At 38.3% G+C, this 15,179-nt stretch overlaps 1 protein-coding gene and 1 long non-coding RNA gene across 4 annotated transcripts in view; one reads left to right on the top strand and one right to left on the bottom strand.

Moving 5' to 3' along the window:
• LOC137639932 (uncharacterized) overlaps positions 1–15,179 on the top strand; it is a 56,455-nt gene that overhangs the window by 20,810 nt on the left and 20,466 nt on the right. The gene's annotated exons all lie outside the window — the stretch shown is intronic.
• Nep1 (Neprilysin 1) overlaps positions 9,017–15,179 on the bottom strand; it is a 76,157-nt gene continuing 69,994 nt past the window's right edge. Inside the window, exon 13 of the mRNA XM_068372227.1 lies at positions 9,017–10,654. Coding sequence (XP_068228328.1) covers positions 10,382–10,654 — 273 coding nt within the window. The 3' untranslated portion in view covers positions 9,017–10,381. The remainder of the gene's footprint in view (positions 10,655–15,179) is intronic.

Raw genomic sequence — 15,179 nt, 5'->3', positions numbered from 1 at the left:
TGGCAGTGGCAGCACATGAATCGCAATTCTTAACGCGGTAATCCTCTTGGCCCAATTCATTCCTTCAAAATAGAATGTAGGAAAGTTCAGGTAGATTGGGTCAGAATTGTTTTTACAGCCCCAAGCAGCAAGCACCAGATATTTTATACCGACTATGGTACCCATCAAGAATAACATTGTAATCTGTTACTTCAAAATTCAATAATGATGCTAAGAAAAGATCCACCTACTCAATTGTTTTGAGTTTGAAAACAAGGGCCTCATGATTAACACAGTCAAAGGCAGCACTAAAGTCAAGGCAAATCATATGAACTTCTCGACCACAATAAAAGGATTTATTTACAGCATGTGAAATTGTAGCAAGGGCATCATCTGCTCCAGGGCCTTTGTGAAATCTAAATTGCAGCATACCTATTTAGATGTTTTACAAAACTGCTCAAAATATTTAGATAATATGGGAGTTACGGATATTTGGTGGTAATTAGCTGGGCTAGAACTACCACACACATTTACCCAATGGAGTATTACACCTTATCCAAGAAGTGCAAAAAGAAGTTCTTTTTGTCAACTTGCAAAAAATAACAGGCTACTTAGGAAATAGGAAAAAAAAAAAACAGTATTTATAAACAACAAAGAAAAAATATAATTTGGGTCTACATCTCCATAAACATCAAGGTCCATTAGGCGTGTGTTAATATCATGGGATCCAAAAGCTAAACTAGTTAGTTTAGCCACAGGAAAATATGGGTAAGATTGAGTTTCTTATTAGTACTCTGCTTACTGTCAAACACATCTTGCAGAAAGAGTTGCCTTTTCCTTTGGATACTGAGTGACAGCCATCTAGTTTAAGTAAAGGAGGACCTGTTAAGTCTAGGCCTACACCTAAGAGTGCAGATATATTTGTGTCCTTTAAGTCTACGCCTAAACCTAAGAGTGCAGATTTATTTGTGTCCTTTAAGTCTAGGCCTAAACCTAAGAGTGCAGATTTATTTGTGTCCTTTAATTCTAGGCCTAAACCTAAGAGTGCAGATTTATTTGTGTCCTTTTTTCTTGAAGCATAAACTCTCAGCATGAGCAACAGCTCTTACCAGAGTATACTGTACTGTAGTTATTCCAAGTTGAATCACATATGTTACCCTTCCTAAGATGATAGGCCTCCTGTTTCCCCATATAAGTGCATCTACAGTCGTTACTGAACCAGTGTTTGTCGTTCATTCTGCACTTTAACACACAAAAAGGTATATGCCTAGCAATTATGTTGAACAGCTCATTCAAGAAAACAACATGCATAAAAATTTTAGGTAATTGGGACAAATTCAAATGAAAGAAATTATTCAAAATTCCATTTCTGTCAGCTTGATATTTTATACAGCATATATTTTATATGCATATGACACATCTGGGACACACTGCTCACTCTTGGTTACTAACCAAACCAAGGCATAATATGATTTTCCATCTGGAGAACCAACTTTACTTTTTATAACACCAGGGGATTTGGTGTACACTAGGTCCAGACAGTTACCAAACCTATGATTAGCTTTACTTATGATTTGCTCACAATCTGATTCAGAGGCAAATCCAAAGATCTTAAGCCATGGCAATTAGTAGGAGAAACAGAATTTAACCACTTTGTATTGTGAGTGTTGAGATCACCTTAATTCAATTTCCATGTGGTTCTGTTTATTCCTTAATTCAATTACGTATGATTCTGTTCATTCTTCCAGGATATATAATTATTTGTTATTGCCTGGTAAAAAAAAAAATTCCGTAATTCAACCAGACAGCACGATCTGGATGTGGTAAGCAAAGTATCAACCTATAGAATGAGATCAGTGAGAGAACTGAAAGGCAAAGTATCTTGGTGTACCAAGCTGAGGATGTTAAACACTATATTGTCTCCATTGAGTGAAGGAAGCTCTGGGTGATAGGAGGATAGATGTGAGAGAGGCAAGAGAGCATGCTAGAAACAGGAATGAATGGCGAGCGATTGTGACGCAGTTCTGGTAGGCCTTGCTGCTTCCTCCGGTGCCTTGGATGACTACGGAGGTAGCAGCAGTAGGGGATTCAGCATTATGAAGCTTCATTTGTGGTGGATAATGTGGGAGGGTCGGCTGTGCCACCCTAGCAGTAACAGCCGAACTCGGTTGAGTCCCTTGTTAGGCTGGGAGGAACATAGAGAGGAGACGTCCCCTTTTTTGTTTCATTTGTTTGGTGTCGGCTACCCCCCCAAAATTGGGGAAGTGCCTTGGTATATGTATGTATTATACTAGAGGGCTCGGCCTACTGAAAGGAAAAAAAAACAGGAATTTCTATTTTTGGGGTAACCATCAATGTAAGCCAGGCTTAAAGAAAAGCAATAATGTATGAATATTGGGAAAAGTTCAAAGAAATAAAAAGCTTCAAATCAGTAATTAGACGTTTAATTTCATAAGTGTTCTAAACTTGCGACAAAACTGCATGGTATTTACAAAGCGGTAATTTGTGCAATAAAAATCTCATTACTTTTTCATGTTACAAATCAGTACAAAGTGAAAATAGTCCTCTTTCTGCCATCACATTCAACTAGAAGCTAAGGGATTACTTTCATAAAACTCAAAAGGAAATTAAAAGTGAATGCATAAAAATTAAAAAGAATTTGTATGAAAGCCATTTGAAATTTTATCATTAGATATGTTAATAATAGATATTTTGATTATGATAATTGTGGTAAAGAAAGCTCTTTTAATCGAGTCAAGTTAGTCAGCCAATGAGGATTTGAAGACTTAAAGAACCTTGTGACTGGCTCCTTAAGAGGCCAGTTGTTCTAAAAGAACATGAGGCCAGTTGTTCCAAAAGAACCTTGTGATTGGCACTTTCAGAAACCAAGTACTCTTGTGAATTTTTATTACCAATTATAAGAGGTTTTTGAAGTAGGACAACCCCAAGAACCCTTGATATTACTGTATATTGTTGCCATATGTTTACAAATAAGAGATTATTAGCTATATTGGTAGTAGTATTGTTTTTAAACACAGCAGATATGTCTTCTTACAGGGCATAAGTTTTGTCCTATAGCTACAAAGAAATATTCACGATAACCATAACATGAAAGATGGGAAAGAAGTGCTCTGATAAATGCAGCACTTGGGAAATATTGGAGAAGGATAACTGTTCAACACGTATGTAGTAAAGAATTGAGATGGGAATTGAAAAGAGGGCATCATGCATCCCCATACAGTTTAATAATGCCAAGACAGGAATAGTTAAATGAAAATAAGTGGAGTGAATAAGCAAAATCATAGACCCTGATGACACTAGAGCAGATGATATGTTGTACAAAGGTCCTTACATTGCTAAATGAGATTTTTTTATATATATGTATATATATATGGTTAAAATGAACAATCATTTAATGTTAATTAATTAATGATGATATATTTTTACATAAGGTACAGTTATTTCAAATGAAACCAAAATTTGCTTCTTAAAGTTATTTAGGTCTTATTTTAAGCTAATGAATTAATATTCTGTAAATGAAATGGGTGATATAGATTTCTATATTACACTGTATATTTCTAAGATGTATTATTATATTTTTGAATTTTCATGATACAGTATTTTTATATACACTGGAGTTACTATAAATAGAAAAGCTAAAATATGGAATAATGATTTATGTATGATTGATGATGCTTAATAACTTGATATAAATGCACACATAGGTAAAGTTACATTTCATTAACATGTCAAGTATCGGTAAATAGGAGATCTGTTTGAATTCAATTTGATGAAATTGAATGGGAATGTTACTTGCTGCATGGTACTCGACTTTTCAGTGCGGTACTAAATTGCATGGAATAATGGCTGCATAATGCTTGGTTTTATGGTATTGTACTGAACAAGACTCCATTGCACAAAACTATTGTGTGGTAAATGATAAAATAAGTATTTCTAGGCTCGACCTCTGTCGCTCCGTGTAATGCTCCTTAAAGCACCATTTCAAAGGTATAAATACTGCTAAATATACCAGAGAAAAAAGTTGCATGGAATGCCAGGAATATACCCAGCTCGCTCACCCCTAAAGGGTGTCGGTATTAAAACTGGGGCGAGTGATACCACTATCATAGGTCCCTTTCCAATTAGATTTCTCCCTCCTCAAAATCCCCCGTTACTACGAGGTGTCGTTCACTACAGCGAGCTGGGTATATTCCTGGCATTCCATGCAACTTTTTTCTCTGGTATATTTAGCAGTATTTATACCTTTGAAATGGTGCTTTAAGGAGCATTTCACTGGGTGACACAGGTTCCTCGCCCAGAAGTAGATTTTTCCTTCGTCAAAATCCCTTATTTAATGCTGTTTTTTTCTGAAGAGTTGGAAGGTAATTGCGAGTGTGTTCAAAAGAGGCTGTTGCTAAGTTAATGTAAAATATTAGGGACTTGCAGAAAAAAAGGCACACCAGTCAAGTTATTTCATATTAAACAAAATATTACCAATTTGTGAATGAGTACTAGTGACAGACTTATCCAGATTTCTAGTATTAAATTGCTTCTACAGATGATAGACAATATAATGCATTTTTATGTGTTATACCAACAAATGAGTTATGCAGTGGAGCCATACTGTATAATCCAAAGTACAATAATTACGAAGCTTATATAGTTGAATTTACCAGAAGAGAAGGATGAGGAGGTAGTGATTTGGTTTTTGGCCTCACATAAACAACGTCAAGTTGGTGTCTGCACTGGCTTTTTTCCTGTCATATTTTTGTGGCTAGGTTGCTGTGGGATTCTCCCAAGAACTTTCCCGTAAAAGGTTAGAACAAGTAATCTAATACAACATAAGATACCAAAGTAATATTGTCTTCCCTGCACCAGTGTCAGTATATCAATGTGTAAAGCAGGGAACCTGTAACAGCTCCAATACTGAAGAAATAGTTTGTCAACTTATGACATATTTCATCACTGAGAACCTCGGAAAATAATAGACAACGTATCCTTGGCGTTTGTTTGCTGCCTGGCCACCATCTTTGTTTGTCTATGTACAGCACATGGTTTTCAGAGTGCTCTTACTTAAAACCCTACAAATCAACTTGTATGTTAAGTAGTTAAGTTCTGATTTTGCTATCCACTTTTTTTATATAAATTCCTAGCCTGGCAGGAGTAAATTTTAGGCTAACAGAGCCTAAAGATGTTTCTGGTTGCTGTACTGTTGTATGATACCATTACTGTTCTGGTTTTCCCTATAGCATGGAAAATATTTTGGATAAAGTATTTTGTCACTTATTTACATTATATGAGTTTTTTTATCATTTTCTTGGGGTTCATTAGCCTTTTAAGCTTGTGAAGCCTACAGTAGTTTAGGTATACTTACATGTAAAAATACAAAGGTTTTCACTTTATAAGTCAATAGGGGCCTTCTCCATTTTTCATCCTTACCTAAGGTTTCAGCTTGGGAGGGGCTTGTACAGGTTCAAAGTACTGCAATACGATTCATACTCAATAGAGCCCTGAGGCGGTCAGTGATGAAACTCCTACAGTTGCAGGGAGTTCAGGTCATTACCTATTTGGAAGACTTGCTAGTCTAGACAGGAAAGGAAGAATTATGCCTCGCCTGTAAGTTCTTCAGGAACGAGAATTCTTGATCAGTTTTACAGAATCAAGACTAGTTCCAGAAAGGAGATTCAAGTGGCTAGGTTTTTGCTTCTCCAAGACATAACTGGAAAAAGTCTTGGGTCTTCTCCAGTTTGCTTTAATCATCAACCTAGTTTCTTAGACCAGGTCGAGAGGGGTGGCTCAGAAAGGGCTTCAAGAAAGTCTGTATTGATTACTCAGTTGTTGCACAAAAAAAATCCAGACTACAGACCTCACCAAAGGCGCTCTCCATTTCAGTCCCATTGGTCCCTCCCACCCGACATCAATGATTCTTCATACAGAGGCATCAAAGTCAGGTTGGGTTAGTCATTAAGATGAGACCTATGTGTTTGGGAAATGGGACCCTCAGTTCCCAGCATTTCATATAAATGTGTTTGAACTGTTGGTAGTTTTACTGATATTGAAGAACCTTAATATAAAAAGGAACTTTCTCTCACAAAGATTTTCATCGACAACCAGACAAAAGTTTTGTCTCGAGAAGGATCTTGCTCAAGAACTCTCCATGCAGTGGTTCTCTGAATTGTAAAGTTTCTTCAGGAGAAGGATTTATTCCTAGCCCCAATCCACCAGACCCTGTTCAGACAAACTTGGACATTGAGTGAATCTTAGATCAGAGCTCCTTTAAAGAGATCTTCAGAAATACGGTATCCCGAATTTCTAAGTGCACCTGTTTGTGACCAGAGAATCAAGATTCAATTTTAAATAGCTTTAAATGAGGATTCTCCAGCGGTTGCACGAGACACTGATCTTGGACTGGAACAGATGGTCCTTAATTCATGTTTCCTCCTAATTTTATTTGTAAGATCCATCCAGACTACTGAGGGACAGCTATGCTCTTACTCCAATGACTTCTCAGGGACAGGTGTGCTTATGGCTCCACTGGGACCAAACAGTCCATTTACCACTTCAGCATCCGAGACCGAGGTCACACCCTCTTCAATCAGCACGGCGTACCAAAGTAAGGAGTTGGAATATTTTTACTTCCTCTTTTCTGACCAAGAACCCTCACTCCTGGATTTTTTCCCATATATGTGGAAGATTTTTCAGCCCTCAAGGGACATACAGTATCTAATGGGCTGTAAGAGGTCTTCATTCACCAGACAATACCAGTCAGTGTGTAAAGAATAGATGGCCTTCCTTAGGTTTCTTTGCTTTCTTTCTAGTCCACTTCTTTAAAGATTAGGAAGGTTAAGCTATTAACAATCTTATTATGCAAATCTACATTGACAGAACCTCTCAATCAGGCTTTTAATGTGGATTTAGACTGACATGTTCCAAAAGATTACTCAGGCCTTTGCCTACTAACCCCTTCAGTTTCTTGGTCATTTGAGGGGTTGAATTTTTGTCCAAATCAAAGATTTCTCTTATTTTTCTGAAACAGTTACTCTAGAAGGCTATACAGTATTTCTGATAGCCTTAGCCTTGGGGGCGCAAGTCTGTGATCTTGCAGCATTGTGTAGTGAACAAGAGTTCCTCACCCTCGCTTCTGGCCATCTTATGATTCTGACTCTAGTTCTTTTATTTATTGGCAAATATGAAAAGCTGGGACCCTCTTTAGTCTAGTGATAGTAACCTGTCCTGTGTTTACCCTCCAATCATATTAGCTGTGATCCACAACTGCTGTAGGAGTGCCCGTTTTCCAATGACTTTCCTCATAAAAAACAGATCTTTTCTCCATCCCTGAAACCCATGATGTGAGTAAACTTACTTCATCGTTGGAATTTTTTGCTGATATGCAATTTCGGGATATTCAGAGCTTTACAGGTTGGTTTGGGCATAGGGTTTTAATAAGACAGTACCTGAAACAAATCCAAGAGGTACATCACGTGCTCAGCTTGGCTCGTTCCTGGTACCTCCAAGGGGAAGTCAGGTATGAAAGGCCACCCTTAATCGGGTCCTTTAGCATAGGCACCATGATAGTAATCTAGCTCCTTCCTCAAGGATCTTCTCTTATTAGGTGAGTGACTGACTTGTTAGTCTCTTATTTTCACCCCAGTATACAAACATGAATTGAACGTTTGCATAGTTGTAAGCAACTTAACCTTTGTGGTGCACTTATCTGCTTTAGTTCTCCTCTGGCATTAGTCCTTAATGACCACTCAGCCTCCTAACCCCAAAAAAGGTGTTTGATGAAGAAGAGACCTGTTTTTGGAGAAAAATTGTATGATCCCTTCCCACCTCCCTAGACTCGTGAAGGGAAGTGGGACATAAGAGTCCTGCTCCAGTCGTAGAGGTTACGTCTGGGCATAAAATCCCAGGATGCATTGTGTCTTGTATTGTCTTGTATTGGTTCTCAATGATGACTTGTCATTGATTTAAAGTCTACTGTATTTATTTAGCATTGAAGGTGCTGTGATGGGTTCAATAGAGCCTGAATCCGTGTCTCCCAAATACTATCCGAGTCTTTTCCTTGCCTATTGATATACTGGACCGGGAGCAGAGGTATGATATATCTCTTTGGTATTTTATGTTGTAATGGATTTTCTGTTCTAGCCTTTTATAGGAAAGTCCTTGGGAACCACACAACACCTTCCCAAAAATAGGTTTTTCCTGCAGTTGGTCCCAGCCTGCCAGACATTTTCTTTCTTTTCCCTAGAATACACTCAGGAGACAAGCACCCTACTCATCACAGGGGGGAATAAAATGCAAACTATGAGAACTACATACATAAAATCTTTCATTTTATACTTTACAAGGGGAGAAATGTAGTGTGAAGGTGAGAGAAATTTCTAGAATTGACAAGCATAATCTTATTTTTTTTTCTGAGAAATATTTTTGAAAAATTTTGATGGCTGAGAATGAAAATATATTAATTATTAATTTTTCTATGGAGTATTTTTAACTGAAAAAAATGAATAAATACAACTAGGAATTCCGTGATATTGATATAGAATTTATTACTCTGGTAACATTAATATATTTCACTAGTGATCAATTAATGATAAAAACTATATCTGCGCTCTAAAATCTCTCATTAATATTGATAGAAATCATTTATGATGAGAAGAACAGATAGTGTGGGAGCATAGGAGTCATATTCTTGAGTTTAAAAAGTTAAAATCCCTCTAAATACGTGTACTTATGTTCAAGTATTGACAAATTGGTTGGTTGGAAATTCCATGCAACAAAGCCTGCCTTCATTGCTTAGCTTTGTAATATTACAATGCGACTTAAAAATAGCATGGGCTAGTCTATTTACATAGAGCTACTAAGGATGGTCAACTAAGAGCAAAGAAAAAATAAATATTTTGACAAACTTGAAAAAGTTGTCTTTCATTATATATATATATATATATATATATATATATATATATATATATATATATATATATATATATATATATATAATGCATGTATATATGTATATATATGTATATGTGTATGTGTATATGTATATATACATACATAAGATTTTCCAATACTTTTATTTTTTTTTTAAGTTAACAGGTTCCTTTTATCATTTAGATGGCAAACATCAATATATCATAAAATATCAGAGGTCTCCTCTGTCTCTACTTATATAAGTAACACATGGTTTTTAATTTACCGCTTAGTGACATATAAGTAGAATACTGCATTATGCTGTATGGATTGAAAGAATTACCTTTTAATTAGTGGAATAAATTTGTGTTAAATAGATTTTCCTCTGCTATATATATATATATATCTTCAGTTTCACAACCCCCTGTCCAAAACACTTATATACTAGTAAGTCACAATAAGAAAGATTAATGACAAAAACTTGTTTATTTGATGCAGAGGAGAGAACAACATCAAGACAGGCCAGAAGAAGAAAACCACGAAGACACTTAATGTTACTTGGAAGAAAAAAAATTACATAAAAATAGAAAATATTCTTTGAGTATCCATGAGATATATATATAAAAAATGCTTTCATCTGGCAATCAGATGCACGTTAACAGCAAGGAAATATTCATATATACCACCAAAAGTTCACTATAAATAGATCTATATATTGTATATGAGGTTTTGAAGAAATACCAAATGAGAGCAACAATGTTTTTTGTCCGACTCGTCTAAATCTCAATGCCCTTTTGTAAGGTAGCCCCTGAACATTATTGTCCCTCACCAGTGTATATGCAATCCAAGAATATTACAACCAATTTTTCATCACTAACTACCCAACACTACCAGATAAAAATAATTTCGGAACTAAGTGTTAAACAGTAACCAAATTACAATAAAAATTTTATATGTTGTACATTTTAAATGCAAAAATATTTTCTTCATACTCTAATACCTCTCATATTGTACAAACTCTTAGTTATCTAACATGTATTATCCTGAGACATCTAACTTCCCATAGGCATTCAAAGGTAGCTTTCTAATTCAGGGGCAAAACTGGGATAAATATAACTCATTACTTCCGGCGCTATTATGTCCATGGAATAAGAATATCAAAGTCCTTTGCCACATTAGTTTGAGGTTTTTAGCATTCAGACTAGAGATAAGTTTGCTTTATTGGAACAAGTTCCAAATAATGAAAATGACCATCAAACTCTTGGTTACCCTCTAAGAACAATAGTACACAACACAGCCCATTGAATCATTCTCACCAATCGTTTACCAAGAATGTTACAAAGCCTTTGTGGTCAAACTCCTTGACTTGAAAAATACACGGCTCCATCACAGTTCTCTTTCTTACTCTTCAACGAGATGGCAGGTGAGAGAAAACCATGTGGATTGAGATAATCAACTTTGGCTCAGATTTGTCTTCTAAAGATATTCACCAGACAGAGCATTTTTTCTCTGGGTTCATCCTACTGCCAACAGGACAGTTATAGGCTTTGGCGAAGTCTGCAGAGTTGGAGAGAGGACCTAAAACTCGAATTGGGCCCAGAGAATGCACTGATGATCTGATCTTGGAGAGGGCATCCTCTGGTCTCATAGTACCACACCAGATCCTGGCATAATTTAGGAAGAAAAGTTGATCGTGGTTTAGGTTGATTCCTGGCAGGAGCTTTTCCTCTCCGTTTCGTTTTACCCACTGACGGTATGCCTGAAAGACAAAATAAAAAATAAGAAGTATCAACACATCAGAGATTTACCCAAAAAGGGATTAATTAAATGTGGTACTGTCTAATATTATACTGCATGTGCTACAATCTAATAATGAGACAGGAAAATAAGTAAGTACAGTACTGTACCATTATTAAATGTTAAACCTGAAATCTCACATTTATAGAAATGAAAGTAACGTAGTATCCAATTATATCATATTGTATAGATTGAGAGCCAGGATATCTTTTAGTATTGTTAAAACAACGCAGGGATTATTTCTGGGATGTTGATCCCTAAAGGCAATGGGGATAAATTTACGAGTAATTTGATACTATGCAGTTTCTTGAAAATATCATTGTGAAGAAGTTTTCGGTAATATGACTGAATATGTATTTTTAAAAAGTTTGTATCATAGATAAGTCTACCACACAGGTAAGAAGAAATGGCCAATAAATAAAGCTTTACCAATGTAATTTTGATCTTGTGATAGCATGCATAAAGATTGGACCTCTTTTTATTTTAAATTTTTCTTAGGTGTTTGCAATTTAAAGATGGTTCCAATGATTCCCAAGTCTAAAAGCTTATACGGTACATAGTGTAATTTTCAGAAAAAAAAGGGATCCCAATATCATGCATATGACGAATTGAAGGTAACAGCTCTAGTATGTGTCTAGTGTTCCCTGTTAGAAAATAGTTGATAACTTTGTTACCCAAATTTTATAAGAAACTCTCAAGCTGGAAAAACTTGGAACTATAGTTTCCTATTAGTCATATAATGTGCGCCCACAATTATACCACCAACTGAAGTAAAGCTAAACTTATATGCTATACAGTAGTACATTGGTTCACAAGTAACTTTGAAATACTGTACACCACCCATGCAGTATTCTCGTGATTATGACCTCATTTTGTTTTAATTTAGCTCACATCACCTCCTAACTGAGTCCTTAAATTTTGCAATTTGAGGAGCATCACCTATAGTATCGTGCAAGCTTTTTTGGAACTGATGTAAGCAATCTTTCAATAGCCCCTCCCCCAGGCGACCCGGTCCTCTTAAGATAACCCTACATACAGTATTGTATCTAGACAATAGCCCCCAGATGATTAAGAAAGGCCTCCACAGAGCTATCACAAAAAATATGAAGACCATACGAATCTAGTTCATTAAGGGACTCTCTAGTAAATTTAAGTTCAGATAACATTTCAAAATCTCTGCTAATAATTTTCATTTCCCAACAAATGTCTTTAGGTAAATTTTGATCCCAACCAACATCTAATTTCCATATTTTTCTCATTAAAATTTTGCCTCTTATTGTTACAGGAAGGACTATATTCAAAGGATCAAATATTTTAGAAGTTTATGACAATACTTTTCTTTTTGTGTCTGCTTCTGGGTCTATTTTACAAGGCGCAAGACTAAAAGAACCATTATTTACGTTGAATCTATAACCCAATACTTTATCCTCTTCGCAAGAATGTTCAACAAGTCTATTAGCCGATGCCATTTCTTCTCTCAACTCTACACAATTGGAGTTCCAAGACCTTAAAATAAAGCCCCTTGTTCCATCCTATCATTAGCTTGCTTATACAAATTTTTAGTTTCATCAATGTTATTACCAGTTATAAGAAGATTGTCTACATAAAAGTTATTAGTCAATATTTCTTTACACTTATCATCAGGATAACTTTCTGCATGATGTTTCATAACAAAATTTAATATAAAAGGTGAAGAATTGTAACCAAAAACTATTGTTTTGTAGCGATAAGATACTGTACTAATTTATTTCCCCTATCCTCCTCAAGGATGATATAATATTCATAGCGTCAACAAACTCTTCCTCTTTATCAGACATGATTACTTATATAATTATAATTAATGGATTTAATATCAATAGCCTGCAAATATTTAAAAGATAACAGCCCACCTAAAATTATCGATGCTTACGGGTTACCGAGTACATTATATACAAATATGAAATAAATTATAATACATAATACAGTATATGTTACTAATTACGTCGCACTTGAGTTCCATATTGGTTACCATTCGAAATACCGAGCGACAGATAGCCAGTTAGCCATTTCTAAAAAATCACTTATTTCACCGAACGATAAACACGTCGAATTCACCTCCGGAATATTATATGGAATACATGGACAATTTTGGAATTATGTTGGAATTTATTTTAATTTCAACCTTACTTGTATTTAATGAACAAAACAATTACTCGACAACCAAAACACCTTACATCAAATAGTAGATCCACTAATAAAACATTGTGATATTGCCGTACATTACTCTTTTCCCTAGACATGTCCAAAGATACAAAATAATGCAGACACTTATCTCAAATGTTAACGTGTTCCAAAATTGTCGTCGTCTTGGAGTTTGAACGTTTAGTTTTGTTCAAAGTTAAATTTCTATGAAGATGCCGGCCTTTTCACTGAGTTCTTTTTATTAGAACTGTTCACCGTGGCTGTGGTAACCTCACGAGGTAATTTACTTCTTACCTTTGACAGGTACATATTACGCACGCGCGAACTTAAGGCCTATTAGGCAATTACTAATATAAGTCATTTAATTCATAAGTTTAATTTTATTATTCATTTGTTCCGTAACTGAAATACAAACCACGCTATTTAATATGGGTATTACTTTCGGCGTAGCTGAAATGATGAGCCATTAGAATTTTAACGAGGGATTACTACCCCCTCGCTAGTTAGCGAGGGGGCAGGGAGACGTAGCTTGCCACCCCTTCCCCCCTTCACACACCTGTGAATACTTCACTTTGCTTTTGGCTCGGGTGACGATCAGACGTGTCTGCTCCCACCTTCGCTTATGACAGCCTTTGATCTTTGTTTTTTGCTTTTTCTTTTCAGTGTGTTTGGAAGTTGGCCTCTACCATGCAGAAGTGTCCCGGCTTACCTGACCGCCCTTTCAGAATGTTTATGTCGGTGGTGGACACAGACCCTCGCACCTTATGTCCTTATTGCAGGGGCCAACGGTGTGAAAGAAATAAAGTATGCGGTGAGTGTAGGGAGTGGTCTACCTCCCAGTGGGAGAGGTTTTCACGGCGCCAGAAGAAGAAGTCTAAATGGGATATTTCTCCTTCAAGGGTTTCCTTGAAGAGAGAAAATCCCAAGGACTCTTCTTCCGTAGCCCAAACCTCCTCCGAAGCTCCCACTCGATCGGTCTCTTCCGAGAGGCCATCAAGTGGTAGCGTAGGCCATACTTGTGTTCGCTAACCTCGGGGTGCGGGAGAGGGCGTTGCCTCCCATAGCGAGGCAGCTCCTCCTCCTCCCCCGGGCGAGGTTATTTCTGCTAATGTGTCTAATGATGATTTATTGCAGCTTTGGGCTTCCTTGGGGCTTCAGGGTTCGCCCTCCAAGGAAGCCCTGTTTGACATAATCAGGATGGGGGCTGCTGTCAAACAGTCGCCGGCGATAGCAGAGGTTGACCCTCTGCCTATCGTCGACGTTGTTGTGGCAGAGGCTTCCGACGAGTTAGGTCAAACCTCTGCCTTGGGTGCTGATGTTGCTGAAGGCTTAGTTCCCCCCTCCGAACATCCTTCGAGGGAGGAGCTAAGTCCAACGGTCTCTCCTGCAGGTGATTCTCCCCCTCGGGGGAGTTCACTAACAGAGACTCCTCTTCGGAGGACTGATTATGGTCTGCCTGCTGCCCCCAGAGGACGTATCAGACGTAAGGCTCATCTTCCTCTTCGCCGTAGAGGCCTTCCCTCTCCCCACAAGGAAGTTAGGAGACGCCTCTTCGGTTCTTCGCCTTCGCAGTCCCCCGCAGAGGATTCTCCTCGCTCTGTGCGCCCACGTTCTCCTGCGCGCTGGTGCGCAATTGCGCGCAAGCGTTCGCCTGCTGTTCCTGAGACTATTTTCTTGAAACATTCTGTGCCAGGGACGACGCGCCAGCGATCTCCTGCTGCAGAGTCTACGGGCCAGCGCTCTCCTGCTCGCTGTCGATCTCCTGCGTGCCAGCGCTCACCTGCGCGCCAGCGATCTCCTGTATGCCAGCGATCTCCTGTATGCCAGCGATCTTTTCCTCGCCAGCGCACATCTGCGCGCCACGCGCCCACGATCTCCAGCTCGCCAGTGCTCTTCACCTGCGCGACCACGATCTCCGGATCTGGGCACAAGAGGGAAGACTCTACTTTCGCCTTCTCGTCAGCGATCTCCTGCGCGCCCTCGGACCTCGCCCACTCGTCAGCCCTTGCCTGCCCGCGCAGTCACCTCCGTGTGCACATGTTCCAGCCCTTGCTGTGCACTCTTCTAGAGGTCTCCGAGATCCTGTGCGCCCACGCGCCCACGAGCAGTCACCTTCGCATGCAACTACGCTTGTTGTTCCTACTGCGCTCTCTCTGCCTTCGCCAGATCACGCACCTGCGCGCCACCGATCACCTGCGCGCCACCGATCACCTGCGCGCCATCGCTCGCCAGTACGCCCACGCGCCTGCTCGCCATAGATCGCCTGCGCGCCCACGCGTACCCTTGCCAGTGCGTAGTCGCTCACC

Source organism: Palaemon carinicauda, chromosome 4 (assembly GCF_036898095.1).
Source record: "Palaemon carinicauda isolate YSFRI2023 chromosome 4, ASM3689809v2, whole genome shotgun sequence".
Taxonomy (NCBI): domain Eukaryota; kingdom Metazoa; phylum Arthropoda; class Malacostraca; order Decapoda; family Palaemonidae; genus Palaemon; species Palaemon carinicauda.
This window is presented reverse-complemented; position numbering and strand designations above follow the sequence as displayed.